This window comes from Osmerus mordax, chromosome 11 (assembly GCF_038355195.1).
Source record: "Osmerus mordax isolate fOsmMor3 chromosome 11, fOsmMor3.pri, whole genome shotgun sequence".
NCBI lineage: Eukaryota > Metazoa > Chordata > Actinopteri > Osmeriformes > Osmeridae > Osmerus > Osmerus mordax.
The window spans coordinates 10,363,291-10,390,155 of NC_090060.1; the positions used below are offsets into that span (position 1 = coordinate 10,363,291).

General features: G+C 51.5%; 1 protein-coding gene across 1 annotated transcript; it reads right to left on the reverse strand.

The window, feature by feature from the left end:
- Positions 1–436: 436 nt before the first annotated feature.
- Positions 437–26,865, reverse strand: brip1 (BRCA1 interacting helicase 1). The gene is made up of 19 exons (XM_067246434.1): positions 26,741–26,865; positions 26,351–26,462; positions 25,851–26,051; positions 25,483–25,607; positions 25,209–25,352; positions 21,718–22,014; positions 19,869–20,090; positions 19,439–19,638; positions 19,063–19,195; positions 18,719–18,873; positions 18,083–18,263; positions 17,614–17,754; positions 17,277–17,438; positions 9,427–9,586; positions 9,056–9,177; positions 4,191–4,303; positions 3,954–4,036; positions 3,408–3,740; positions 437–2,378 (listed from the first exon to the last, which is right to left on the reverse strand). Exons 1-19 carry the CDS (start codon positions 26,831–26,833, stop codon positions 1,438–1,440), a joined length of 3,918 nt encoding a protein of 1,305 aa, XP_067102535.1. The 5' UTR covers positions 26,834–26,865; the 3' UTR covers positions 437–1,437.

Genomic DNA, 26,865 nt, shown 5'->3' on the forward strand with positions numbered 1-26,865 from the left:
CAGTACTTTTCACTACTATGCATTTAGGACATTGATTTGCCTCATACTAATCCATGCTCATTGTTACTGATATTAAAAGACCACATTAAGCCATGCAATTCCAAAAATAAAGTCCTTGAGATGGAGCTGTCGAGCAGGGTCATGCTATAATTGAAAAGTCCATTTGGCTTCTCTGCACAATTACCAACAGTGAGCTTTTCGACCTAATGAGAGAAATCCTGTCAAGCTAATGTTGGTTAATTTCCCTGTTCCCCCATCATGGTTCAGCATGATTGGGTAACTGGGGACTCCTTATAAATGATAGGACCCCAAAAAATATAATCACACATTCTACGCTAAGCCGCTTTCCTCGCTTCAGGAGGTGAAATTGACATGTGTCTTTTTAATTAATGGAACAGACCAAGAACAGAATATAGACTCCAATAATGAGGTAAAATACAAAAGCAATGAAGAGTTCTTATTCCAATGTTTACTGGTGCAAAACTCAATAGTGCATTTTTACACAACTTTTTTTAAATAAAGTAGGCACTTGTATATTACAGTAGAAAAAGATTTTGACCTTCATTATTAGCATGAAAAGTACAGATGTCACTGGGGTCAGGGTTAATTCCATTTTCATTCCATCAGTTCAGAATATATTTTCTCCACAATGCTTGAAATTGAAGCAAATTATTTTTACACTATATAGCCGAAATCCCTTTCTGATTTCACGGAACAAAAACGGATTACACCAAGTCCAGTAGACCTCATTTACATCCCCCTCTGCAGCGAGACACGTGAAAGAGGATACCACAGAGTTTCTTCACATCATGAGACTTTTTGAGCTCCAATAAAAGTCAGCTCCTCCTTTCCACATAATAAGCTTTACACACACCACTACACACTAACCTAATGTTTTACATACAATTGCAATGATATCCTAGATAAAATTGCATAATTATAGTTTTAGTTTCAAACTGCACTTAAAAGAAAGCTCCTGGTAAAACCTAAATTAATGGTGCTAGTTATGTGCACAATGGCAAGGTTAAACTTGCATCCGGGCACGAAAAATGAATCTCAATTTTTATTTATATAGCACTATATAATTAACATTTTAGAAAGGATATGTAGTAGCGGTGAAAAAGGCCAGATATATTTTTGTCGAGTGAACCCATGCATGTCCAAAGTACTCCCGATTCTCACAGAGCTCATTAAATCTCAGTAACGAACGACGCATCGTCGCTTTTTGAGGAAAGATATAGACCTATTTGTTTCTTGCATTTCAATGATTTGGAGAAAATAAAATAAATTAGATCACTGTTGCAATTTGAGCAACATTCATTATTTACACCCTTTATAGCCCATAGCGACAACCAAACAAGGCAAGTGCAGCCACACTGTCAGACTAGATAACTGACTCTTCTGACACCAACCTTTGCTTAAGAGATATTCTACAGCCTAATCGTCAATGATTATAACCTGGGGGTTAATACTAGCCTTAGGGGCAACAATGATATAATCAGTCAGTTTACCTGAGCATAAGGTGGAGGGATCTTTCTGTCTGGACCTGGACAGTTTGCGTGTCCTGCTGTTTCCCTGCCTGTTCTGCCCCTGATTCTTCTGCTCTTGTCCCTGAACTTTCACTGACCCTTGAATTTGTTCCTGTACTTGCAGTTTAGCTTGATCGTCACTTCCTGTTCTACATCTGTCCTGCCACATAGCAGGGTCCAACGTTGTACTGTCTGAGGGACAACTGCCACTCTGAGTATCACATTCAATGAGGGTATTCAAGTTTTGTCCATGTCCTAGGGCTAAAATGTTTTCAGACACCTGGTCTGTCCGGTTAAAGATAGGATGGTTGTCCACAACCATGCCTTCCAGACCTGCCCCACAACCTGTCTTGGGAAGAGACAAGGGCCCTCTCTCTTTCTGAGGGCTACCTTCATCCTCATCATCCTCAAAAAGCTCTGGAGTGAAAAAGATAGTCTCGTCTTCCTCGTCTTTCTCCCCCTCTTGCAGGAAAGGGTCTTCATCCACAGCAGTCTGTCTTGGTTCACAGCTCAGAGGAACCTGCAGAGGGGAGAGCTCCAACCCTTGACAGGATTGCAGGGCCTCTGTCCTATTAGTCTCTTCGCAAACACCTTGTCCCTGGGAAGGTTGTTGCCTTTCTTCGATCTGACAGGTAACATCCTGCTGGTTCTCCTTGTTTTCTGTTAAGGTTGATTTTGCAAACTGATTGGCACACCTGCCAGAGTCTCTTGCCTGAAAGATTGGTTTCTTGAAGCGGTTTCTAGTTGGGGTGGATGTGAAGAGGTCATACAAGGGTCGAGTTGGTGTCTTGGCATAACTGCTCTGAGGGGTGAAGGGCATCGCTGGACTCGGCTCTGCTGCTCTGCCATCTGGACCAAAACAAATGTATGATAAATTACAATAATGCCAAAATTATATTTAGAAGTTTCCCATTTGATAATTTACCATCAAACGGACATGCACAGATTATATTTTGAGTGCATACGGATTTCACTTCATAGTTTGTGTCATAATTATTTACTTTTAAAGAATACCTCAGTATAGCTTGTACTACTAGACAAGTTAATTAAAGGTCCAATATCAAAATTTCATTCACTATTCAAAGTAGACATAGCGAGACGACAAAATCACGCTCAATAAAACACAAACAATGGTCATGGGGATATAATTAAAAGCAACAGTCCGACATCTGTTCATCGGCTCGCTCAAGCACCACTCAAGCGAGCTGAGCGCCCTGTTATAATGAGACAGCTCGCTTGGCTCGCACCACCCCCCCATCGACCCCCACCTCCACATCCCTTCACCCCTGCACGCACGCACGCTTCCCCCACCTCAGCTCCATCCACTGCCCACTCCCATCCACCCCGCAAAAACCCAATTGAGCAAACAGCCTTGTCACCAGGTACAGACTGACAGCTAAGAAGAGTGGGGTCGGACTCAATGGGCCAGTTTGATGACACCTGATCATGGTGATATTCAGCAGATACTATCAATGCTGGAGAATAAGATGGTGAAAAGCAGTGCATCCAGAAGAGGAGGCCCTGCAGGGTGGAGACAGCAGGTGTCCTCTGGGACAAGCCACACAGCTTTCAATGCTTTTTGGAACAGATCTCTGATGAATAAATGAAATGCCACAGATTGGCCTTTTGCCGTTCCCTGGGGCCTTGTCCATTTACGAGGCCAAGACTGTCGAAATATCATCCCTAAATTAATAAAATAAAATGAAGGAACACATGTTGGGATGGACTGAGAGGCCTGCTTTACAATCTTTTTAAGAAACATGCATGATATTTGTCTTGGGAAAAAAAAATAGGATAAAAAAAAATAAAAAAATGGAGAACTTTGAATTGTAACCGATTTCAATGTTCTTGTTTAAGTGTCCCAAAGATGGGGCTCACCTGCATCATCACTACACCCGGGGACAACCGGGGGCTCGGAAACTTCTGAGAGAACCCTGGAGCTGTTGGTCTGATGGCACACTTTAAGCCCCTCTGGGCATGCCTGAGGTACTGGGGCTCCGAGGAGAGAGCCCACCATGCTGTCAGATTGCGGCTGTTCCAGAGTCACTAAACATAGGCTTGCAGGTGATGAGACTGGGCCATTCAGGCTTGGGCTTCCTGAGTGGCCCTCCACTGCCTCCTGCTGGCACTGGGAGAAGTTGGTGAGAGACTGCATGGCCCCGTTAAAGGTGTCGTGGTGCTTCACCAGCTGACGCACCCACTTGGACAGACCTGCAATACAGAGAAAAGCTTTGTCATTGCACCTGTCGAGTAAGTGCTTTTTGTACCTAAAATATAATACACTTTATACAAATACACTATCTTACACAAAGGGACACAATCCCTTAAATCCTTTTTTTGTGATGGACTAGCATCGCCATCTAGTGACAAAAATAGACACAACTTGATTAAGTCTCATCCAATGTCTTTTACATGCATAAATACCTGTAATGTACTTGTTAGGGTTGTTCCGGAAACGGTCATCCACCAAAATCAGGGCACCCCAGTCATTCTTGTGCCGGATACACCTGTGAAAGAACAATGGCTAAAGAATAGGAGCTTCACATCTAGAATGTAAGGCCAGACAACATAGCACCACGCAAGGTACATGCCAGCTTGTTATGGTGAAGATAGTGTGTTTGTCCCTGGCTAAAGGGCAGTGGGATCCACAAGTAGCCTCACCTCCCCAGAGCCTGGTTCAGTGCTCGGTACGCCTGGATCTCATACCAGCGACTGCCAGGTAGAAGCCCCCTGGCTTTGCAGTGCTGATCATTATACTTCATTTTCAGCTCCACCTACATCAACAACGGAACATAAAAAAGAATGTTCTGACGGTTGACAATTGCAACCAGGAAGTAAACAAAAAACAGAACAGCATTTTTAGACGCACCATTTACACATCCACGAACGGTTAACAAGAGTTCTTTCAATTGTTCTTACATTACCATGTAATGTAACTTTCTTAATTCTGATAAAAGCGTCTCAAGAGGACGTGGTAGTTATGTTGCCAACTTTAAATCCACCACATCGCTTAAAGTACCTGACATTATAACATCTGATTTAGCCCAGATGGGGTTGGGAGTGTTCACGCATGACTATCGAGAAATAACTAATTGGATTAAATCAGGGGCTCTGAGGTGAGAAGGTGCGGAGGCGTGCGGAGGCGTGCGGAGGCGTGCGGAGGGGAGCAAAGTGGTTTGTCATTGCCTGCCCTCGATGACAAACCTGCTCCAAAAAGGCAGCAGGTTAGTGTGGGGGAGGGTTAAAGCACAGGGAGCGAGGGGGGTCTAGTCAACACGAGACATAGCACCACACACACACACACACACACAAAGATGGCATGAAGGCAACCAACCATTTGCTTCCATCGCTGCCGATTTTAGCGCTAACCTTTTGGAATTGACAAGTGAAAAGTTCAGCTGGCGTCTGATGGCCTGCCATGCAGGACAGGTTGGTGAGTTGGCCTGTAACTTCTTCTGACAGGTACCGTGTGTTTGCCCAGAGCGCCCTAACCCATGGGGAGGGGCAGGTACAGACTGTCCCCTTCCGCTTTCTGCCGTATGAGTCGTTCAGTGTCACGTATTGCCACAACAGTACATACACACACAGTCCTTATGTCTGAACACATACAAATCCTACGTGACCTGCTGAGATTTACAAAACAAATCTTTCTTTGAAAAGAACATGAGTTGATTATTTTTGGCAAAATATCGAAATTCTGTCAAAATGGACAAGAGGCATTGACATTTAGTTTGGAGGCCAAATAAACATCTATTCATTTCAGGAGAGCTCTGGGGCTGGTGGTGGGTTTCCTTCCTTGCCTATGAGACACCAGAGGGGTTAAAGCATCTGCTGGTGAGACGTCCTGAGCGTAAAGGCCAGTAGCCCCGAGCCAGCGTTGTCATCTGAATCCCATCAGAGTCTGTTTCAGCATCCCACCCTTTGCGTCATCGTGCGAGGTCAACACTCAATCCGACATGACAGGTTGCATATGTGAAAAAGCCAATTCTCGCTGCTAGCAAATCTTGTAAATGTGCAAGAAAACCACAAGCTAGAAGGGATTAGTTAAAATGTCAAGAGATCGCTCGCTCGCTCTGGCCTGGGCATCTACCACTACCTGTTCATCCTTAAAAACATTTGAGTTACATTTGACCACCAGGCATGCTTTGTGGTCAAATGTTTGCTTCTGTTTGAGGTGTGTGTGTATGTTTGAGTGTGCATGACAGTGTGTGAGACGGTGTGTGTTTGTGGGAGCCCCTAGCAGCCCTGGCCATCTTGTGCCTGTCACTAAGATTGCAGAGCAGCTTGTCTGCCTCATGTGGCTGACAGCTGAGCGCCTTCTTCTTAGTGTGTGTCCATATGTGTGTACACCCACACACACAATCTCACGTGAGGACATAACTAGCACATTCCAAATACTGTCGGGACCCAGGACACCAACTTATCCCAAAGCAAGTGGAGACTTGAGTCTACCGTCTATAATGTACAGTATTAAAGGCTGTGCTTTTACGGCACTATTCATTTTCTTGTCTCCTGAGCAAATATATGCTCAGATAGGTACGCATAGATACACCAGCTGTGTCATTGAACAGTGCAACATCAGTTCGGTATGTAGGAGGAAGTCTGGGACGGTTCAAAGTACAGTAAAACAAACTGCTTCTCCAAGCTACTGCATCTCATAATCCGTCTCCAGACATGGAATCACATAGCCCAAGCATCGGCCTTCCACGCAGGCAACAACACGAGAAATAAACCCTCTCGTACACCTCCATAAAGCAGCCCTGCACAGACACACGCTCACTATAAAAGGGTCTATTCGGTGTCTTAAAAGGTCTGCTGTGGCCCTCATTAAGCCAACAGAGATGCCGTATCAGCTGTAAGTGTCCTTTTACTGCCCGTTAAAGCCTCTTGATTGTTTCGCTACCTCACGCAGGACACGGCTGCTTACTGTAAAACCTGCCTTTCCTAGAAAAGTCGACATGGTCGTGCGATGCCAGCTTAGCAATGCTTTTCGCTGTGGAGGACTGTGTAAAGTTCAACCTTTGATCTCGAGTCACGATTACAGGCCAGTAACCGACGGGCTCTGTGCTTGGGGGGGGGGGGGGGGGGGGGGGGGGGGAGGTTTTAAGAGGTTCGCCTGTCTGGGAGAAGAGGCCCGGCCAGGCGTCCACACTAATGGCGCCCTGATCCAAGCAGGGAGAGGATGATATGCTAGCGCCCTGATCCAAGCAGGGAGAGGATGATATGCTAGCGCCCTGATCCAAGCAGGGAGAGGATGATATGCTAGCGCCCTGATCCAAGCAGGGAGAGGATGATATGCTAGCGCCCTGATCCAAGCAGGGAGAGGATGATATGCTAGCGCCCTGATCCAAGCAGGGAGAGGATGATATGCTAGCGCCCTGATCCAAGCAGGGAGAGGATGATATGCTAGCGCCCTGATCCAAGCAGGGAGAGGATGATATGCTAGCGCCCTGATCCAAGCAGGGAGAGGATGATATGCTAGCGCCCTGATCCAAGCAGGGAGAGGATGATATGCTAGCGCCCTGATCCAAGCAGGGAGAGGATGATATGCTAGCGCCCTGATCCAAGCAGGGAGAGGATGATATGCTAGCGCCCTGATCCAAGCAGGGAGAGGATGATATGCTAGCGCCCTGATCCAAGCAGGGAGAGGATGATATGCTAGCGCCCTGATCCAAGCAGGGAGAGGATGATATGCTAGCGCCCTGATCCAAGCAGGGAGAGGATGATATGCTAGCGCCCTGATCCAAGCAGGGAGAGGATGATATGCTAGCGCCCTGATCCAAGCAGGGAGAGGATGATATGCTAGCGCCCTGATCCAAGCAGGGAGAGGATGATATGCTAGCGCCCTGATCCAAGCAGGGAGAGGATGATATGCTAGCGCCCTGATCCAAGCAGGGAGAGGATGATATGCTAGCGCCCTGATCCAAGCAGGGAGAGGATGATATGCTAGCGCCCTGATCCAAGCAGGGAGAGGATGATATGCTAGCGCCCTGATCCAAGCAGGGAGAGGATGATATGCTAGCGCCCTGATCCAAGCAGGGAGAGGATGATATGCTAGCGCCGCATCAGAAGCACGGGGGGGGGTTAAGAAGAGGAGGGGTGTCTCGGTGCTCATGTGTTCTAAAGCGTTGAGTGTGATGAGAGTTGGCGCGTTAGGGAAGGTAGTGAGGCACGATGGCAGGATTTAGCCCTGCGTGGAGATGTGCAATCAGGTCAAAACCACTGAAGTGCAGAATTAACCATCCCAAACTGAACTTGACCTGTGCCAAAATGTACATTCTTGTGTTTTTGCATTGTGACATTCTGACATGGGTCTAGGGTTTTTTGCAACTATATATTATATTCTATTTAAGCAATCCATACAGTCGTGGGGCTCAAATCAATGTCTGAAGAGCTAGCCGGTCGATAGGGGTCCCCATTTGGTCAGCAAGCTAGCTCGGTATGTCATTACTTTGATGTATGAATTGATGTGAATGTCTACAGGTCTTATCATATTGGCAGTGGCTGTGGTCATGGGCGTATGCAGGTTTATCATCCCGAGATGACGGGACACCATTGATTTGGAGCCCTGGACACGACCTGCGTGAAGCCTGCAGGTGTGTGCCGCTAAGTGACTAGAAAGGTTAGTGACAGCCAGGTGTGACCCTGCTGTACCTGTGGACACCCCACCGGACTGTGTTAGCCTGCCGTCAACGCCGGGCCAGGACAAGTCACCTCAGTCATCAGTGTCCCTGTCCCTCTGGAGGGCTAGTGGGGTCTGCTCACAGCCACCCCCCAGGGCTCCTCCAGGGGCTGAGGGCAGCAAATACCTGACCTTACTGCCTCTCTCTCTCCAGAAAAGACAGACAAAGAAGATGTGATATGAAGAGAGGTGTGGGTGAGGGAGAAGACTAGGGTAAATGTGAACAGATGAGCAAAAGAGTTTGAGATTTGGGACATTGACAGTCTGACATGGAATCCGTCCACCCATCCCTCTATCCTAGAACACGCTTACCCAGCAGCCAACCTGCTCTTCTTCTACTGGAGGGAGGGAGGGAGGGAGGGAGGGAGGGAGGGAGGGAGGGAGGGAGGGAGGGAGGGAGGGAGCAGGCCCCTGACGCTGTGGCATGGACACATGCCTTCAGAACACGTGGGAGCCACGGAGTCACCCGAGGAGCTGACATGCTAAATGAAATCTAAATCAAGCACCTCACCCACACACCCACACACCCTAAACTGAAGGGGTCCGGAAAGAGTCAGTCATCGGCACGTATCCCTATGGTGACACACGCAGTTAGGAAAGGTTTGAACGTGCCCTGAAAGGAAGGTATGGTGGGGGGACTTAAAGGTCACATTGACCTGCTAAGGACAGAACAAACACAAACACTTTGGGATTGCTTTTTTTTTTTTTTTTTTTTTTTTATCACAAAAAAAGGGGGTTGTTCATTTAGTTGAACCTGCATGGTTGTGTTTGTGTGATGTTCCAAACCAAGCTGTTCAACAGAACAGAAGAGAGAGAGGGGGGGGGGGAAATAGTTAAATCCTACCTGCAGGTCTTTGATGTTTGGGAAGGGAATACCAATGGTGACCACAGCCCTGGCGTTGTCGTCCGTGAAGTCAAGCCCTTCGCTCACCTTGCCCCTGCACACGGCCAGGAGCAGTGCTCCATCTGGGGGAAGCAAAAGACAATCACTGACGCAACACTACGTATACCACCAGCACCAACGTCATCTCACCACCACCATCATTCATTTCACATTTTCAAAAAGCTGTGGGTCTGTCGCCATGCCCACACACCACGTCACTGAATGTGCTTTTAAATGTGGCAACACTGTGACACCACACTTTTGTGGGCCCTGCAGGTGAGCTAGAATCAAACACCAAAAGGTCCAGGTCTGAGTCCCGGTCCCAACCCCACCTCTCTCCCCACAGCACTTGATGGCGTCATAGTAGGTCTGCAGCAGCTGGTCAAAGTCTCCCTTGGCCCCCCCGCGAGGCTCTGTGATCACAGTCTTCCTCTCCTGCAGCTTGTCCCAGAGGCCTGTGTTGGTCCAGCGATCACGCAGCTTGTCCAGCATCTAGAAAAACAAACCCAAACATCACAAGAGGGCAAGAAGAATGACAATGAACAAAATAAAGGAATTATCCATGTGGCTCGGGTATCAATTCTCAATCCTTTGTAGTGACTGTTGATTCTTTTGGCTATGTAGTGCTAATACCGTTCTACGGACAGTTAAAAGCAACAGTCCTAATAAGGCTGAGACGGAACAACCCGGATGAAGAAGCAAACATGGACGCTCCTTCGCCTTCTGCGGTCATGAAATCTTTTTTTGGTCACTTGGAGAAAAAGATTAAATAACTTAAAACTAACCCCTAGTAAAAAAAAAAAAAAGAACAACAAAAAAAACTGTTGCTGTGCCATTGTTTGTGCCAAAAGTCAGCAACTCTCTGGGGAGGAACATTGATCTAAAAGCCCACTCCCTCGCAGAGCTCCACTCATGTCTCGACCGTGGAGATTATCCCCTTGACTTGGCATGGCTTCACAATCAAAGAGCATCTTCACTGGCACGGAAATGTGTTGTAGGGGTCAAGTAGAAGTTCTTGTAGACAGAAAGAAACTTCTCAAAACAGGGAAGTGTGTGTCAACCTGGAGAGCCTGGGCCAGGAGTTTGGTCTGCCAAAAACCCGGACTGTGAACTCGTAAGAACCCCGTCGTTATTCAAGTGTCAACCGTACTTGCCTAAACTCCAAATACTGTAAAAATGTTTTTTTTTTAATGAGTTTGGGAGTGTGTATATTCCCCTATAAACAAATGACCTCAGATAGGGGTAGTTGCAGCCCAGAGGAAAACAATAGGGAAATGAAACACTACAAAAGAGTGGGTGGTTCCTGACACACCGAGGTAACTGCCCATGATTGTGAACTGAAGCAAAAGACGGATTTTAGCAGGTTGGCGCCTCCTGGAAATACCAGGCTGTGGAAGTTTCCATCAATAAAACATGACACTTTTACAAAAGGCGCAGTGTTACATCGACGCACACCCCCCACCACCCACCCCTGCGCTCGCCAATGACTCAACTCACTGTTTGTCCCCACGATTGCTTTCCAATCCGACTGACTGGATGGGTGAATTATTCATGTTATATACTTACGGCAGATCTGCTGCTAAACAAAATAGCCATTATCTGCCAGACTGCACTTGGGAGGAAGACAATTCTTTAAGGGTGAGGGGGGAAGCAAGAGGGAGAGAGAAAGAGAAATTAATAAATCGTTGCTGACACACTGCTGGAGCACTTCAGCCTGCCTCGAGAAATTGATGGGCCTGAAGTCCCTTTAGTCAGCAACTTGGACGCTCCTCAAGAGGCCGGACGTTCTTCATGTCAGCCGGAGAACGGTGGGTAACCTGATGAGAACCTGAGCGTAATCCACTCATAAAACACCAAGGCCCTTATAAGACCAGGATGCATGCAAGCACAAAGAATCCTTGCCCAAGCTTGTTGTTTATATTACCCGAGCTGTAATTTGTAAAGCCTTAAAAAAGCAGTAGTGGTGGTGGTGGTGGTGGTGGGGGGGGGGGGGGGGGGGTGGAGGGGGGGTGGAACCCGATCCTGTGCCACTCCAGGAGCCCCCTCAGCTTGCAGCGGCGTAATGGGCCCTAATGCTTTTATCTCTCAGACACTGTGAGTAAACATCGGGCCGCGTCTGCCCCCAGCGCAGCCATTTAATTACGTGCACATTTTCCGTATCCTTCATCTTGACAGTGGAGTGCGGTTCAAAGCTGCGGGTCGGGCGGAGAGACGGGCCAGTTCAGCCGCCTGCCTGGAAGATGGAGAGCCACAGCCCGGCAAGGCCACCAGCCCACACCCTGCCTCCCAAACTCTCATCAAGCCCTTCCTTCCTCGGTCAGGCAGTTCATGCTGACCTCTAATCTGACCACACAGTCTAAACATGCACAGAGACATTCAGTCATGAGCGCTTTTCTTACTTTGACCATACTTGGGAAAGAAAACTTTTGTTCAGAGATAAAACAATGGAACATGTGCTGTCCTTACAAGCTAAACATACTATGTATGCACTTGGCTATGAAGGGGGGAGTGTGTGCCCATGGTTTAGTGTGTATGTGTGTGTGTAGAGGGGCTAGGATGAGCACACAGCCTTCATGACTAATTTAGGGGCATTATGTGACGGGCGCTGGTGTTTCCACAGGGCCCACTCGAGCGCAGTGGAAAATGTCAATCTGCACACTCCAGTGGTGCTCAGGTGCACAAACATGACAGGAGCGACCTAGCGGCGCGGCACAGCACCACCACCACCACCCACACCCACACACACTTTTGTGCTGGCATCCATTGTCTAATTAAATTCAAGAAACAGTTCCCATGAAAGCTACAGTCCTATACAATGCATGCATGTGTCAGCTTTTATGGTGTGAGCATGCAGGAACACACACCTTGTGAGTGTGTGGACCCCAGACTCATGACTTATTCATAGAGCTTACTTGTTTTCAGTTCAGGCAGAGCCAAAAACTCACAAGTTACTTGGGTCTAAGCAGACATTACGTACAGTGTTGTGAAGGTAAAAACAAAAGCAACGGCGTAAGACTGTCCCAGGTGAGAGGAAAGGCGTCCGGAAAACTCAACTCCCCACAAGCCCTAACAAACCCATAACCCCCACAGTTATCACAACCACCGAACAGCTAGGTCTACTTGTATTTTATTTCTCCTCTTTGAAATAAACTCTCCCCCAATAATGTATAAAAAAAAAAGGTTTCCCCCCCAGGAAAAGGTATTTACCAGTGACATTCTACAACCATAAACCTCACGCAAATCCCACATTTTCGGGGGTGTTTTGAAACGCACTCAAGTGACACACAAAAGTTGTTAGTGCCACGTAATAGATTACAAACTGTTTAGCACACTAGCAAAAGGGCACAACAAAACGATAAATAATAAATGGCACTTTCTGGGCAGCTGTGTTGTTCAGCCTCTCCCTGGGACACAGGAGAGAGGGACGATCTGCTGGCTCCAACGCCATTCTGAAGCACCCAACTGTGACCTCTTTTCTTGTACCCTTTCCTCCCTTCATCCCTTTCTCCTCCCCCCCCCCCCCTCCACCAATCATCTTTCAACCCACCCCCCCACCCCCCCTTCCACCACCTCTTTTTCTAGCTCCTCCTGTTCCTGGTGTTGTCGGGCTGTGAGGCGACACGTCCCACTTCTGCCTGCGAGTGTTGAATTATGGAGGGGGGGGGGGGCTCGCGGCGGTGCCATTAATGAAACATGCTGGCGTCCCCCGATTGGCCGCAGCAGCGAGGGGAGACGTGTCGCGCCTCCTTCAATTATTCAGTCGGCGAATATCACAGCGCGCATCACGCCAAGAGCTGCGCCAAGCGGCGCCTTCACCTAGCCCGGCTGGGCGTGCCACCCGCTCCCTGGAGCCTGCGTCTGAGGGAGGCTGGGCGTGCCACCCGCTCCCTGGAGCCTGCGTCTGAGGGAGGCTGGGCGTGCCACCCGCTCCCTGGAGCCTGCGTCTGAGGGAGGCTGGGCGTGCCACCCGCTCCCTGGAGCCTGCGTCTGAGGGAGGCTGGGCGTGCCACCCGCTCCCTGGAGCCTGCGTCTGAGGGAGGCTGGGCGTGCCACCCGCTCCCTGGAGCCTGCGTCTGAGGGAGGCTGGGCGTGCCACCCGCTCCCTGGAGCCTGCGTCTGAGGGAGGCTGGGCGTGCCACCCGCTCCCTGGAGCCTGCGTCTGAGGGAGGCTGGGCGTGCCACCCGCTCCCTGGAGCCTGCGTCTGAGGGAGGCTGGGCGTGCCACCCGCTCCCTGGAGCCTGCGTCTGAGGGAGGCTGGGCGTGCCACCCGCTCCCTGGAGCCTGCGTCTGAGGGAGGCTGGGCGTGCCACCCGCTCCCTGGAGCCTGCGTCTGAGGGAGGCTGGGCGTGCCACCCGCTCCCTGGAGCCTGCGTCTGAGGGAGGCTGGGCGTGCCACCCGCTCCCTGGAGCCTGCGTCTGAGGGAGGCTGGGCGTGCCACCCGCTCCCTGGAGCCTGCGTCTGAGGGAGGCTGGGCGTGCCACCCGCTCCCTGGAGCCTGCGTCTGAGGGACGCTGGGCGTGCCACCCGCTCCCTGGAGCCTGCGTCTGAGGGAGGCTGGGCGTGCCACCCGCTCCCTGGAGCCTGCGTCTGAGGGAGGCTGGGCGTGCCACCCGCTCCCTGGAGCCTGCGTCTGAGGGAGGCTGGGCGTGCCACCCGCTCCCTGGAGCCTGCGTCTGAGGGAGGCTGGGCGTGCCACCCGCTCCCTGGAGCCTGCGTCTGAGGGAGGCTGGGCGTGCCACCCGCTCCCTGGAGCCTGCGTCTGAGGGAGGCTGGGCGTGCCACCCGCTCCCTGGAGCCTGCGTCTGAGGGAGGCTGGGCGTGCCACCCGCTCCCTGGAGCCTGCGTCTGAGGGAGGCTGGGCGTGCCACCCGCTCCCTGGAGCCTGCGTCTGAGGGAGGCTGGGCGTGCCACCCGCTCCCTGGAGCCTGCGTCTGAGGGAGGCTGGGCGTGCCACCCGCTCCCTGGAGCCTGCGTCTGAGGGAGGCTGGGCGTGCCACCCGGTGTCACAGCAAGGCACACGTGAGGTGGCCTGGGGCCTATATCCTCACAGGCAGGCTGGTGGCAATCTTTCCTCCCTATTGTTTTCGTACTAGTGAGTACCATACACAGCAGAGAGCACACTAATGGCGTTGAGTAGTTGAAATCTCAACGGATTCACGTAAAGTCTAAGATGGTCTTGAGAGCTCCTGTTAGTGAGTTTGGGAACAGTGCGTCATCCGCCAGACAACCGCCTGGTGGTCCCACCGCTCAAGACCGCCCGGTCCCAACACAAGCTCTTCTCCTGTCTGGCCCCCCAGTGGTGGAATCAACTCCCCACCTCCATCAGAGACACTGACTGTCTCTCCACCTTCAAGAAAAGGCTCAAGACGCACTTGTTCCGGGAGTACAACGGTACTTAGGAACGGTTCGCTTGACCCGATGTTAGTTTCCTCAAGGATCACAATGACTCTTGCTTAGAGACTTGTTGCTCTTGTGGTTAGTGGTAACTGATTTAAATTTTTGGTTCTCGCTGTGATATATAGTTTTATTACTGTTGCTTGCTTTTTCCCACAGGTACACTTGCACTTATAGCTGTTCATGTTGTTTGGTTGTGACTTGTTTAACTACATGCTCTTATGGTTCTTCCCTTTGGCACTTACTTTGGTTGTTCACAATGTGTGCTTCATGTTTTGGCTACTCGCGATGTTTTTTGGCTATCTTGTTGTTATGATCAGTGACCTATGCACTTTGTAAAGCTCTCTCTTGGAAGTCGCTTTGGATAAAAGCGTCTGCTAAATGAATAAATGTAAATGTAAATGTAAATGTCATCGACTCCGTCAAAGCTCAGGTTCAGCAGTGGAACACCACAGTGTGACAAGGGGCCACTTGTGTGGCCACCAACAAAGCCAGTTATGCGCTTGTCTAAGCGAGGTGACCCACACACACACACACACACACCAGAGATGACAAACGTGGTCCTATCCATGACAGGGGCTTGAGGACGTGTGTATTTACACCCCCCCTACCCCCAACATCACATATACACAGACCACTCAGACTTGGATATGACCCGCGCTCCAAGGGTACCTCAGCCCCCCCCCCCCCCCCCCCCCCCCACAGCCCCAGGCGCCGGAGTGGACGCGTCTTCACGCAGACAGCAAGGCGACATCACCCCTAATGGCCCTTATCTTCATCTGCTTTAAAAGCATCTTGCCTTTCCCTGAGATCTTTTCACCTCGGCAATAACCCTTCACTTTTTTTTTTTTTTTTTTTTTTCTCTTTTCCTTCCCTTCTCTCTCTCTCAGTAGAACATTCCCCCGCCCCCCCTCCCCTGCGGGGTGGTTTGTCCCGTCCTCTTGCGGTGGGACCAGACGGCGAGGGCCGCCGTGGGCTTTTATGGGCTTTAACTGGGGGGCTGTTGAGGCTAAAGTGCTACAAAACCACAGAGACGGTGGGTTTCTCTGGGACATTGCGTGTCCCGAGTGTCTGTGTGTGTGTGTGTGTGCGGGAGTGAGAAAACGTGTGCTCGCACACCCTACAAACGCGAGTCCCGCCTGTGTGTTTCAGGCTCGCGAGCGTCAGGTGAAGATGTTCCGTTTTAAAGAGTGTGGACGATTTTTTGGGGTCTTCTCATCTGTGCCCTTGGACTGTACCGCCTGTATGGCACGGCTGTGTGTGTGTGACAGGAGTGTGTGTGTGACAGGAGTGTGTGTGTGACAGGAGTGTGTGTGTGACAGGAGTGTGTGTGTGACAGGAGTGTGCGTGTGACAGGAGTGTGCGTGCGGAGCTGTCAGAGGGGCGGCAGACAGGGCCTGGAGGGACGCCTCTCTCTCTCCGACCCTGCTGGCCCAGCCTCCTGCTCTCAGCGCTGCATCTGTCTCAGGCGAGGGGGGGGGGCTGATAGGCATCGCCCAGACACAGCGAAGAAGGGCGTCTGGAGACGACCCATCCTCTTGTCAGGCACACGCACACTTGAAGGGCGCTTACACACACACACACACGTGCGCATTGAGGGGAAAGACGGGACAGTCTGGCACCAACTGGCCTCCACAGGCTCCAATTAATACCCCAACCCCTCGTATCCCCTCATCTCCTCATCTTTAAGAGCTGACTGAACGATTAAATATTAATGCATCAGCATAGAGAGCTCCAACACGGCCATCAATAATGAAAAATATCCCGGAGTACATGGATTATGCTATGGCTGGCGTCGCCGGCTGACAGAGGAAGGGGGAAGACGAGAGGAGCGCCTCTCAACAGAGGAGTTTTAGCTTTCCTCCAAAGTTTGATGTGCCTTTGGGGAAAGGTCACTCTGATTTATGTTGCAACCAAAGATCCCGAATCAATTTGCACCCATTTCTTTCTTTTTTTCCCCTGAAATGAAGTGTCTGCCTGCCAATATGTGCTTACATGGACACTCTCACACTCACACACACACACACACACACACTCTACAGTTAAAGCCTACCCGCTTCTGCAGGTAGACCAACACTCACCATCATGCGCAAGTGAAGGAACGTGGCACACACAGTGACATTTGAGAATGCCAGCTGGTCCCTAAGTGAGCTGGTGTGACAACAGAGCTGGAACGGAAATCAATTATTAATCACCAAAAAACTCTGCACAAACAAAGGAGGACAATGTATTTATCAATGGACCCTTAAAAGTAGTCCCATTCCATGAAAGCCGATACAAGTCTCAAAGTAAGCCATTATTCCCAAGACGTCACGCACTTCCTAAACACCAATAGATCACAGCTGTCAAACTGCACCACGTATTCCTTGGTATGGTGACACAATCGAGCTGGCGTCAAGTGGCTCGGTAAAATCATTTGCGAAAAACACCAGCCCTCGTCAACTCACGGTCTACAGCACCTCCTGGTGGCCAAAAATGGCAACTGTCAATAAAGAACAGCTACTGTCCCTCCCAAGCCCCCTCAGGGAGTCCTCTGTTCCCTCTGCCTGGGACAGGGGAGCTGAGTGTGGGGCGTGTGCTGAGCGTGGGGCGTGTGCTGAGTGTGGGGCGTGTGCTGAGCGTGGGGCGTGTGCTGAGTGTGGGGCGTGTGCTGAGTGTGGGGCGTGTGCTGAGCGTGGGGCGTGTGCTGAGTGTGGGGCGTGTGCTGAGTGTGGGGCGTGTGCTGAGCGCGGGGCGTGTGCTGAGCGCGGGACGTGCGCTGAGCGTGGGACATGCGCTGAGCGTACCTTGTAAGAGGGCAGGAAACAGAGCACGCCCCTGCCCACAGCCTGGCACACCTGCAGCAGCAGGGCGCCCACCTCGTCCTGGAAGGCGTAGGTCTCCGCGTGTTGGAAGGTGGCGCACAGCTTGCGCCCCTGCGGCCCCGAGCCAATCGTGCCCACCCACACCTGGAAGAGAGGAGGGGGGGGGGGACACGACACAATATAAGCATGTTTGAGTACCTCTCTTTATTTGGGGAAAGGAAATGAGGCATAGTGGGCCAAAAATACAGCAAACCAGTAAATGTCTATTTCCTTGCTTCCTGCTCTGACGGGCACAGCTGAGAGCCCAGCTGTTACAGACCTGGGACTTGCTGATGACGTGGCTGGCCTCCAGCTGGATGGAGAACTTGACCCCCAGCTCGGAGGAGAAGGAGCCCATGGGCGACAGCGTGCCGGAGGTCAGGACGATGGTGCGCACACACTCACTCAGGTCTGAGAAGGCCTGTTACACACACACAGGGCACAGCGTCAGAGGATCGCTCAACCCTGGGACACGCACAGACATACTGAATACCGACACGTAGACTGAATACGGAATTTGTCAAAAGCGAAGCTGAGGAATTGTCTACAGCAAGGCTCACAAGGCTCTCAAACATTTACAAAAGATACATGAATACTTAAAGAAAAAAAAATCCTACACATACTGAAACTTCAAATCTGCAAAGAGAGAGAAACGGATCATCCTGATATGACTTCGGTCCAAATCTCGAACCAACCCCGTTCCTTGAGCATGAAAAAGCCTCCCAGCGCTGCACCCCCCCCCCTCTCACCACGGCGGGGTTGAGGCACCAGAAGCTGAGCGTGTGGACCAGGGTCTTGGTGCGCTGGGCCCCCCCTTGGCGTCGGCCCCTGCGCTGGGGCCGGGTGAAGAAGCCCTGGGCGTCTGGGACGTCTGGCTGGGTGGTCCACACGTAGGTCTGCTGCAGGGCCACGCGGTAGTCCTCCGCAAACCTGGAGGGGACATAGAGGGGTCTGGCTGAAGATGTGGATCACTGCTGGAGGGGCGGTAAGCCATTGGAAGAATGTTCTGTGTGGACGCAGCATCCGTGACCGACACCAAGAAGTGTCTGAGAACCTCCTATGGGGGGGGGTGCACTGGGGAGTGAGACGAGGCTCTGAGACGAGGCTCTGAGACGAGGCTCTGAGACGAGGCTCTGAGACGAGGCTCTGAGACGGGGCTCTGAGACGGGGCTCTGAGACGGGGCTCTGAGACGGGGCTCTGAGACGGGGCTCTGAGACGGGGCTCTGAGACGAGGCTCTGAGACGAGGCTCTGAGACGAGGCTCTGAGACGAGGCTCTGAGACGAGGCTCTGAGACGAGGCTCTGAGACGAGGCTCTGAGACGAGGCTCTGAGACGAGGCTCTGAGACGAGGCTCTGAGACGAGGCTCTGAGACGAGGCTCTGACCTGCTGTTGCCCCTGTAGAGGTAGTCCAGCACCATGAACAGGCTCTTGAGGATGGAGGAGGACACGGAGCTGATGGTGGGGATCTCCACCACGTCCTCCTTCCCGTTCACCACGCCCACACGCTCCTCCTTCTCCAGCGCTGCCGCCAGGTGCTTCTACACAGGGGGGGGGGGGGCATTAGTCCTTTTTGGTTGGAGTTACAATACTGGGGGATTGGGGGGAAAACAAGCGACACGGATGAACAGGAGAATCGAAACAATCAGGTGTACTTGGGTACAATTAGAAGACAGAGCGAATGGGAGGTTGAGGAAAAACAAACCAAAAACAAACTGAATAAGGTCTACCTGCAGCAAGTCAAAGGTGTCAGCGGTGATGCCCATGGCATGGAAGATCCCCAGGACCTCCTTCCCATGCCACACCTTGCATGACATCTCATACTCCCTCTCTGCCAGCAGACTGCAGCTCTCCTTTATCCAGCTACACAGAGGAGAGACACCAGCACAATTCAAATACTTAAAGACTTTTTTTCCCCAAATACCATAAGACAGGCAAAAATAGGTCTGGTCACGCAAACAAAAATTTATTTTTTGGAAATAAAAGCCATTATATTGATGATGAACATAAACGATGTGTGAGAGATTGGAGCAGGCGGTGTCCAGGTACTGGGGGCTTCCCTCCATGTGGAAGACAGGCCGCATCACTACCCAGGGGGTCCCTCACTTGATGAGGCTGCAGCAGAACGCTCGCAGGGGCTCGTGGTGGGAGCGCCGGATGTTGTGGTTGACCATGCCGTCCAGCTCCTCCCGGACGACCAGCAGCTGGGCCTCGCTGAGCGTGTAGCTGGCGCTCTCGCGGGCGCAGTCCTCAATGTTGTGGGCCTCGTCCAGCACCACGATCTGCCCCTTCAGGTTGATCTCCAACTGTATGGAGGAAAAGGGGAGACAGAGGAGAGAGGGTTATGGGTGGCAACAGGAATCTGTAGGGCCTTTAATTGACCTCTAGCTCATGGGTATGCTTGAGATTTAGGTCATAGTTACTTAGTGTACAATTCTTTTACTAAACCACCTTACCCACTCGTTCGGAAATGTGGCCAGAAGTAATCACAGTGTACCTCCATCTCATCCCCCCCCCCCCCCCCCCCCCCACTCACACTCTCCCTGATGAGGGGGTCCAGCAGGTAGTTGTAGGGGCAGAAGATGATGAGGGCGTCCTGCATGAGCTCGCGGGCGGCGTAGTAGGAGCAGGAGCGCAGGCGGCCGCCCAGGCGGACCAGGTCCTCGATGTCCCACGCCTGGTGCAGCCCGTGGACCCCCTGCAGCGTGCTCTGCTCACGCATCTTGTGCACTCCGTGGTAGTAGCGGCACGAGTAGCCCTGGGGAGGGGAGGGAGGGAGGGACTCTGTTGGTTTAAGTGTTGAGGTATGTGCTACACACACACGCACGAGGAAAACCCTGACATCAATCCCCACAGTTATGTCCAAACATACCAACTAAAATAAAAAAATGTTATCGTTTGACCTCTGAATACCATGCACAACAGACATATAGTATATATTAGTGGGGGGGGGGGAGTTCATGCTAAAAGCCTTCCAGCGTGTTCCCATGCCGTCTCGGGATCCTTCCTTCAGGCGGTGAATTACATCTGCTGGTCGACGCCACAGTAATCCTCACCGTCTCATGACAGCCTACTGTACACACAGCTCGGGAGGTGAGACACCCCTGTAACAAGGCCCAATTACCCTGTCAACAGAGGTGCCTTCTCCGGTCGCCACTGTCACACACCACACCCCGCATGAATGGGTGCCCGCCCACAGACACACAGAGGTGCCTCTGTACTGTACGGCACCCGGCGTGGCCCTCGGTGACAGGGACGGGAGGCGAGCCGGGCGATCAAAGCGCAGGCGGTGGCATCGGCCGGTGTCCCTCTTTCTGAGACGTATTAGCACTAAGCTCACACTTATAGGACACCCTAGCTGTTTGGTGTGAGGGAGGGAGCGGAGGATTAGTCTCCACTCAGACACTCTTTGGTGGGGCAATGACAGCTTAGCCCCTGAGTCAAGCTGAGGAAGGGGGGGTGGGAACCTTGACTTTGGGGAGGGGGGGTGGGGGAATGAAAGCAGTGAAGTCTTAACCTATTGAGCTACTGTAAGGTAAAGCCTCTGTTTGTGTGTTTGTGAGTGCTGGGAGAAAAAAAAAATGTAGGGGGGGGGGGGGGGGGGGTGAAGTATTGTAATCGGACCCTGACTGTAGCAGTCAGGGCTTGAAGTGACGATGGGTGTGTCGTGATGGACGCCTATTCTCCCGGCTGAGGTCGCGGCGGGGCCGTCCATTCAGACGGAGGGCCGCGGCGTGACAGGGAGGCCACCTCCCATGACAGCGTAATTGGTGGGGGGGGGGGGTCGTCATTACACAAGGCGTCTCACCTCAGAGTGAATAGGGGGTTAGGGACAGTACAAGGCTGAGAGAGCCCCTCGTGGGCTACGGAAGAGGCAGTCCGAGTGGGATCGCATCTTGACAAGCGCGTCAGAGACATCGGGGATAGTGTGGACAGTAATTGGCGCCAAAGGGCTCGTCTGGCCCGGGTTTTCAACTGTGGGCTTTGTGTTACGGGCTTCCCACAAAGTCCAGAGTCTTTACACTTTTTACAATGTCATGGGTGCGGATCATGGGATTAGCGACGCCCCTTATCCTGAAAACTGACTGGAGGTGTGTGTATGCTTCAGACTACGTGTTGGTTTTCACAGCTACACTGGGGTCAATCCCAGTTCAGTAAACACCAATTCACCCCACCCAGAAAAGGCATCAAATGTTATGGAGTGGTGAGCAGGCGTCCCGACTAGAGCAGTTGAACTGGTCTGAGCCCAGAAGTGGAACATGTTCCAAAAGGTCCTGACCTTCACTCCACATTTTCAGTGAGGAAACAGCAGGCTGGGCCGGCCACTGTATCTGAAACTATGATATAATGAGAGTGTAGCTGTGCGTGTGAGCGGGTCTACTCACATTTTTGGACTCGAGCAGTTCCTTGCAGCGCTCGTTGCGGTTGGAGTGCGGCACCACCTCTGGGTGGACGCAGGTGTGGTCTCGGCTGGACAGGATGGTCATGGGCACCCTGGAGTAGAGGGTGCGCTTGAGCTCGTGGGAGATCTGTGTGATCTGCTTGTGGGTGCGCGTGCCAAAGAAGATTTTCGGCACCTTCTTTTTGCCATCTTTCTCTTTGTCCTTTGAAGACTTGCCGCCGGGGCCCGTTAGCCCTCCTTTGGGCGAGGCACATGGGCAGAGAGAGCAGGCCGCTGGAGACTGAGGTCACACACAGAGGAGAGACGGAAAGAGAAAGGTTTACTGCATCATGAGGTTGGATCAAACTTGGCACAGCGCATACTGCTAAAGATTGGTGAAGCACACGGTACATTTCGAGACGGTCGTCCTCGAAACATCAACAAACGAAAACACATCTGCATCGAGACTTAGTGTCGATGCAGTCCAGGTTTCACTTCCATTGGGCCTCTCCGCTCTGGTAAACATATAGATTCACAAAAGGGTCGAGTTCTCTCCATACAGAAAGGCAGCTGCCTGTCAACTTGAGATGACCTTTCTGAAAGCCGATAGGCCAATGAGGTTGAAGTCCAGAAAATGGACCTGACTGCCACTGGCACGCCGCCATAGACATATGGCATCCTATACTCTATTGTACACAGGTGAAGTGTAGCTGGCAGCAACAATGTAACAGATCTCTATTAGGAGATGAGCTGTTTAAAGTGCAACACAATACACCCATTCACCAACACTGATTGACGCCGAGCCCAGCTCCATCAGGCTGGAACTTATGGCCAAATATGATTTTTGGCTAAAGACCACTGCATCAACAATCACCTGGCTCTGTAGCAATTCAATCAGGTGTACTGATGCTCGGCTGGGCACAACGTAAGCATTCCCAGGGATCTTAAACCAGGATGGAGGATACATTCTTAACATTTTAGTCATTTAGCAGACACTCTTATCCAGAGCGACTTACAGTAAGTACAGGGACATTCCCCCCGAGGCAAGTAGGGTGCCTTGCCCAAGGACACGTCATTTCGCACGGCCAGGATTCGAACCGGCAACCTTCTGATTAATAGCTCGACTCCCTAACCACTCAGCCATCTGAGCCCCCTATACATGTTCTATTTGAGACATGGATTGGCCGTGCTCACAATTCACCTGCATCTCCTCATCACTACAGTCTAAATCAGCACAGGCACTGATTCCCAGTGTCAGGGACCGAGGCATCTCTGGAAGCCTGTGCTCTTGTGCCATCCATGTCGTGTTAACCCCTCCTCTTCTGATATGCCTGGTGATGGAGCGGAGGCCGGTAGCTGCCTCGGTGAGCCGTCCCTCAGAGTTGAGAGGGATAAGGAGACCCTGAGAGACCATGTGAGAAATAAACAGAGGCGCACACCCCCGCGCACCCCCCTCCTCCACTTGAAAGCGTCTCAGATTACACCTCCTCTTCATTGGGACGGCTATGCTCGGCGGCTCGGCTCTCTGATTCTCAGGGCCCGATCGTCTTACCTGCTGCTGCCACATTCAATAGGCCCATCCAAATATCCTGCCCGGACATGGCCAAAAACGACTTATTCATCGGCAGGTTGGTGGACGGAGGGCCGGGGGAGGTGGGGCGGGGGGGCCCTTGAAGGCACCCACCGGTGAATGGGGGCCCTTGTTAGGAGGCAGCAGCAGGAAACAGCTGACAAGGGTATCTCTTTACGCGCCTGCCTCTCGAGATGCTGAGGCCGACACGGTCTCAGGCTCGGCTTGGCCCCGTAGCCGCGGGCAGACACCCCCTGGAATGGAATGCAGATAACAGGGGAGGCCAGGGACACGCTGTCGGAGCGCAGACTCGCACACACAGGCTCATTCAGCTCAACGCAGGACAATTCCAGTGTTGCTGCGGCCTCCTGGGTGGACCAGGGTGTTAGGGGTAAGCTCCACAGAGGCTGCCGCAGACACCCAGCGCATTATACTAGACTTATGGATCTGTTGATCGCGTTTGTTATTACTTCGTTAGCATACCAATCATAGCCAATTTCCTGTTCAAACTAACTGCCCACCACAAAAGCAGCTGTGCTTCTTTGACACATCCTGTGCCCACAACAGGTTCAAGGTTTATTTCTAAAGTGTCCCCCCCAACCTGGCCCACCACGCCACGTCACCGCTGCTCTGCCAACACCCGAGGCCTGAGAACGGCCCACTCTTGACAGGCCATGTGGAGAAGACAGTGGCCGGCCGTGTCCCTGGCGCCGCTACCTGAATGCCAATTTGCTCCTCATTCCTCAGTCCTCACGGTCTTGGAATGCATTCCAATAAGGGTGGGCTCCCATACCCAATACCTCTGGAGACACGAGACACCTCAGCCCCCTCCTCGCCACTGCGGCAGGCCGCTGCATCGGTAGACTGGGGCCTCCCAAATATCCGCCCTCAAAAAGCACCTGTTTATCCCTAGGGCGCAGTAACCAGCGGGTGAACCCCATTCAATATTTATCCCAGTGGCTTTCACAGATCAGTGGCCCAGGCGAGGCCAAACCTCTTAATTAAAACTGGAGCTCGCTTCAAAGGGCCCCATTCAGGACGTCAGTCAGCGCTCCGCAGACGGGAGCGCCGGGGTCGGGTGGCCGCAGGGAAACCCGAGACCAGACTTACTCTCCTCTTTGGGGGGGGGGGGGGGGGGGGTTCCACCCTGCCTCCATCCTTTTTTCCACCTCCAGCCATCCGCCGAGCCCTCAGATGCGACCCGCACACCTGTGTGCTAACGTTGGACACGGTTCTGAGAGTTCACCAGAGCTTCAGAGTGGTAGTGTGAGAGCTTTCCTCGTTTGGGTATCGGTGACCTGCGGGACATGGCGGCTGCTTGTGAGAGAGCGTTCCCTAACACAGTGGGTGTTTTGACGCTTAGTGTTTGGGTCCCCAGTTGGTTAATAGTCAATGAGAAGCACAAGTTAGGCACAAACATCTCTGGAGTCCTCACAAAGAAAGCCCTTGAATATTAGACCATACACCTTAATCTATCCTGTCTAATCGTAACCCAAATAAGTCTCTCTCTACTGGTGCAATGCCGAGGTTCACGTGAAGGGTTACTCAGCAATTAAACAAAGCTCAGACTAGCAGTCACCACAATGGTCACATTTAAACTGTCAAAAATGTGTCATATTTCAGTTTCATTTAGCACACAGCAGCTCATGAAGACACCTTTCCTGAAACGATACACTGGGCCATCACACCTGCTGTAGTCATTCGGTGGGCTATGCTGCCACCTAATGGCAACAATGTAGCATGGACAGAAAAGTAGTCGGGTGCCTTTCCACAACAGCTGAGAATCTTGATAGATAGCTGCAGGTATTCGGGTGGTTCTGATGCAGGAGGATGAGCTTTGACCCTAAAAATAGGCCTCCTTGACCAAGCACATTTGAACTTGGAGCCACCACGGCTGATGAAATGTGTTAGGGCACCGTACTCACACAGCAGGCGGAGGGCAGGTCCATGCTCTGGGCCTGGGCGCTCAGCTCCATGGACCAGGTCTTCCCAGACACGCCTGGCCTCTCCTCCTCTGAGTCGTCGTCTATGAAGACCACCCCCTTCTCCAGACATCTCCTCTTACGACCCTGACAGGACAACAGAGTTGGAATCTATCTGTTCAGGGAGGATCTTGCCAGATAAAACGTACACAGCAGGGACCAGGTCACAAACAGGACACAACGCATAGTGAGGCGAAAGAGGAGTTAGCAGGCCTACCTTCTGGTCGACCAATGGGGTGCGAATGCGTTTTCTGTCAGGCTGAAAGTCGTCGTCCTTGTCTGAGGAGCTTTGCAGCTTTTCAGACAGACGAGAGGCCAATGACTGACTCTTGGGTTTGAACTCTGGCGGAGACACCGATATACACCAGGTACAACAACTGACAGTGAAATGAATACAAGTGCAAACCAACCAACCCGTTTCCAGAAAAGTGGAGTCTCACTGCTAGTGTTAACATTTAAGGTGACAAAAGATCACTGTCAAGCAGTTAAGAGTATCGCTGTTAGCTTATTTTGTTGTATCTTTGCCAGATTTGAATAACAATACACGTGAGTAACTATTTGTTGGTTTCTAATGAGAAGTCTTACCCTTGTCTGCAGAAGGAGATGTGTTAAGTCCCCCCATATTTGTGTCTGTGACAGTCAGGTCCACCATGGCTGGCTTGGGCGCAGTGGGGACACATGTGGCCTTGCTATGGCACGCACACTGGCAGGGTGTGTTAACGTCTGTTTTTTTGGCCTCAGCTTGGCTTTTCCCCTCCTGTGTGTTGGCTCCTTCTTCAAGCTTAGCTGCCCGAAAACAGATGACATGTTGATGTTACCTCATCCCCAATGTTAGAGAAGACAATGACTCGTCAGACAGTCATTACTACTGTCTGACTATTATTGTGGATGTTTGAGTGGTCTGGCTAACCTTCTGATCATTGATAACCACACATGTATCCCTTGTTGAAATACCATCCATCAAAAGAAGTGCTTCACTCCCAATCAAACACGCTTACAGTGCAGTTGCACAGCTTGATTCACAAGAAAGAAAAAAACGAATGCATATCTTTGAGTCGCCAACAAATGCCACTCAGCGGTCCTACCATGGTGTGCCTGCTGCCAGGCCAGGGCCGAACACAGCAGGGCCAGGCTCTTCCCACTGCCAGTAGGGCTCTCCAGAAGACAGTGCTGACTGTGGTTCAACCCTCGAACGATCTGTGGAAACAACCAAACAGCTGTCAGACACCGCCACCACTGAAAGACCAATAAAGCTGCATAGGTGTAGTAAAGGGAAGCTCTTTTCTAAGAATTAATACATCACCAATGGGTGATTGTTAAGCATTAAACTTGATGTAAACGTTTTACAATCACTATTTGACTGCTTGTTAACACTTGTGCTTTATTACAATCAGTACCTCACTGTTTGATATTATGCTGTCCACTCTATGTTCTAGTAAACGTTGCTATATGTGACTGTATGCAAAATAACTTACTGAATTCATCATGGCCAGTTGGGATGGATAAGCCTTGCAGGGAAATTGTATCTTCACCCCTCCTATGGTGTATTCCACGGTGGGTGGAGGCATATTGGCTTAATAACTTGTCGGTCAAGAAGCCA

Bases quoted from the DNA above. Each gene is read 5' to 3' on its own strand.
- brip1 (XM_067246434.1), bottom strand. From the start codon at position 26,833: ATGCCTCCACCCACCGTGGAATACACCATAGGAGGGGTGAAGATACAA. The intron at 4,304-9,055 runs GTAGGATTTAAC...TTGTTGATGTAG, and splicing joins CAAACATCAAAGACCTGCAG to GTGGAGCTGAAAATGAAGTA. The intron at 4,037-4,190 runs GTGAGGCTACTT...GTTCTTTCACAG, and splicing joins CTGAACCAGGCTCTGGGGAG to GTGTATCCGGCACAAGAATG.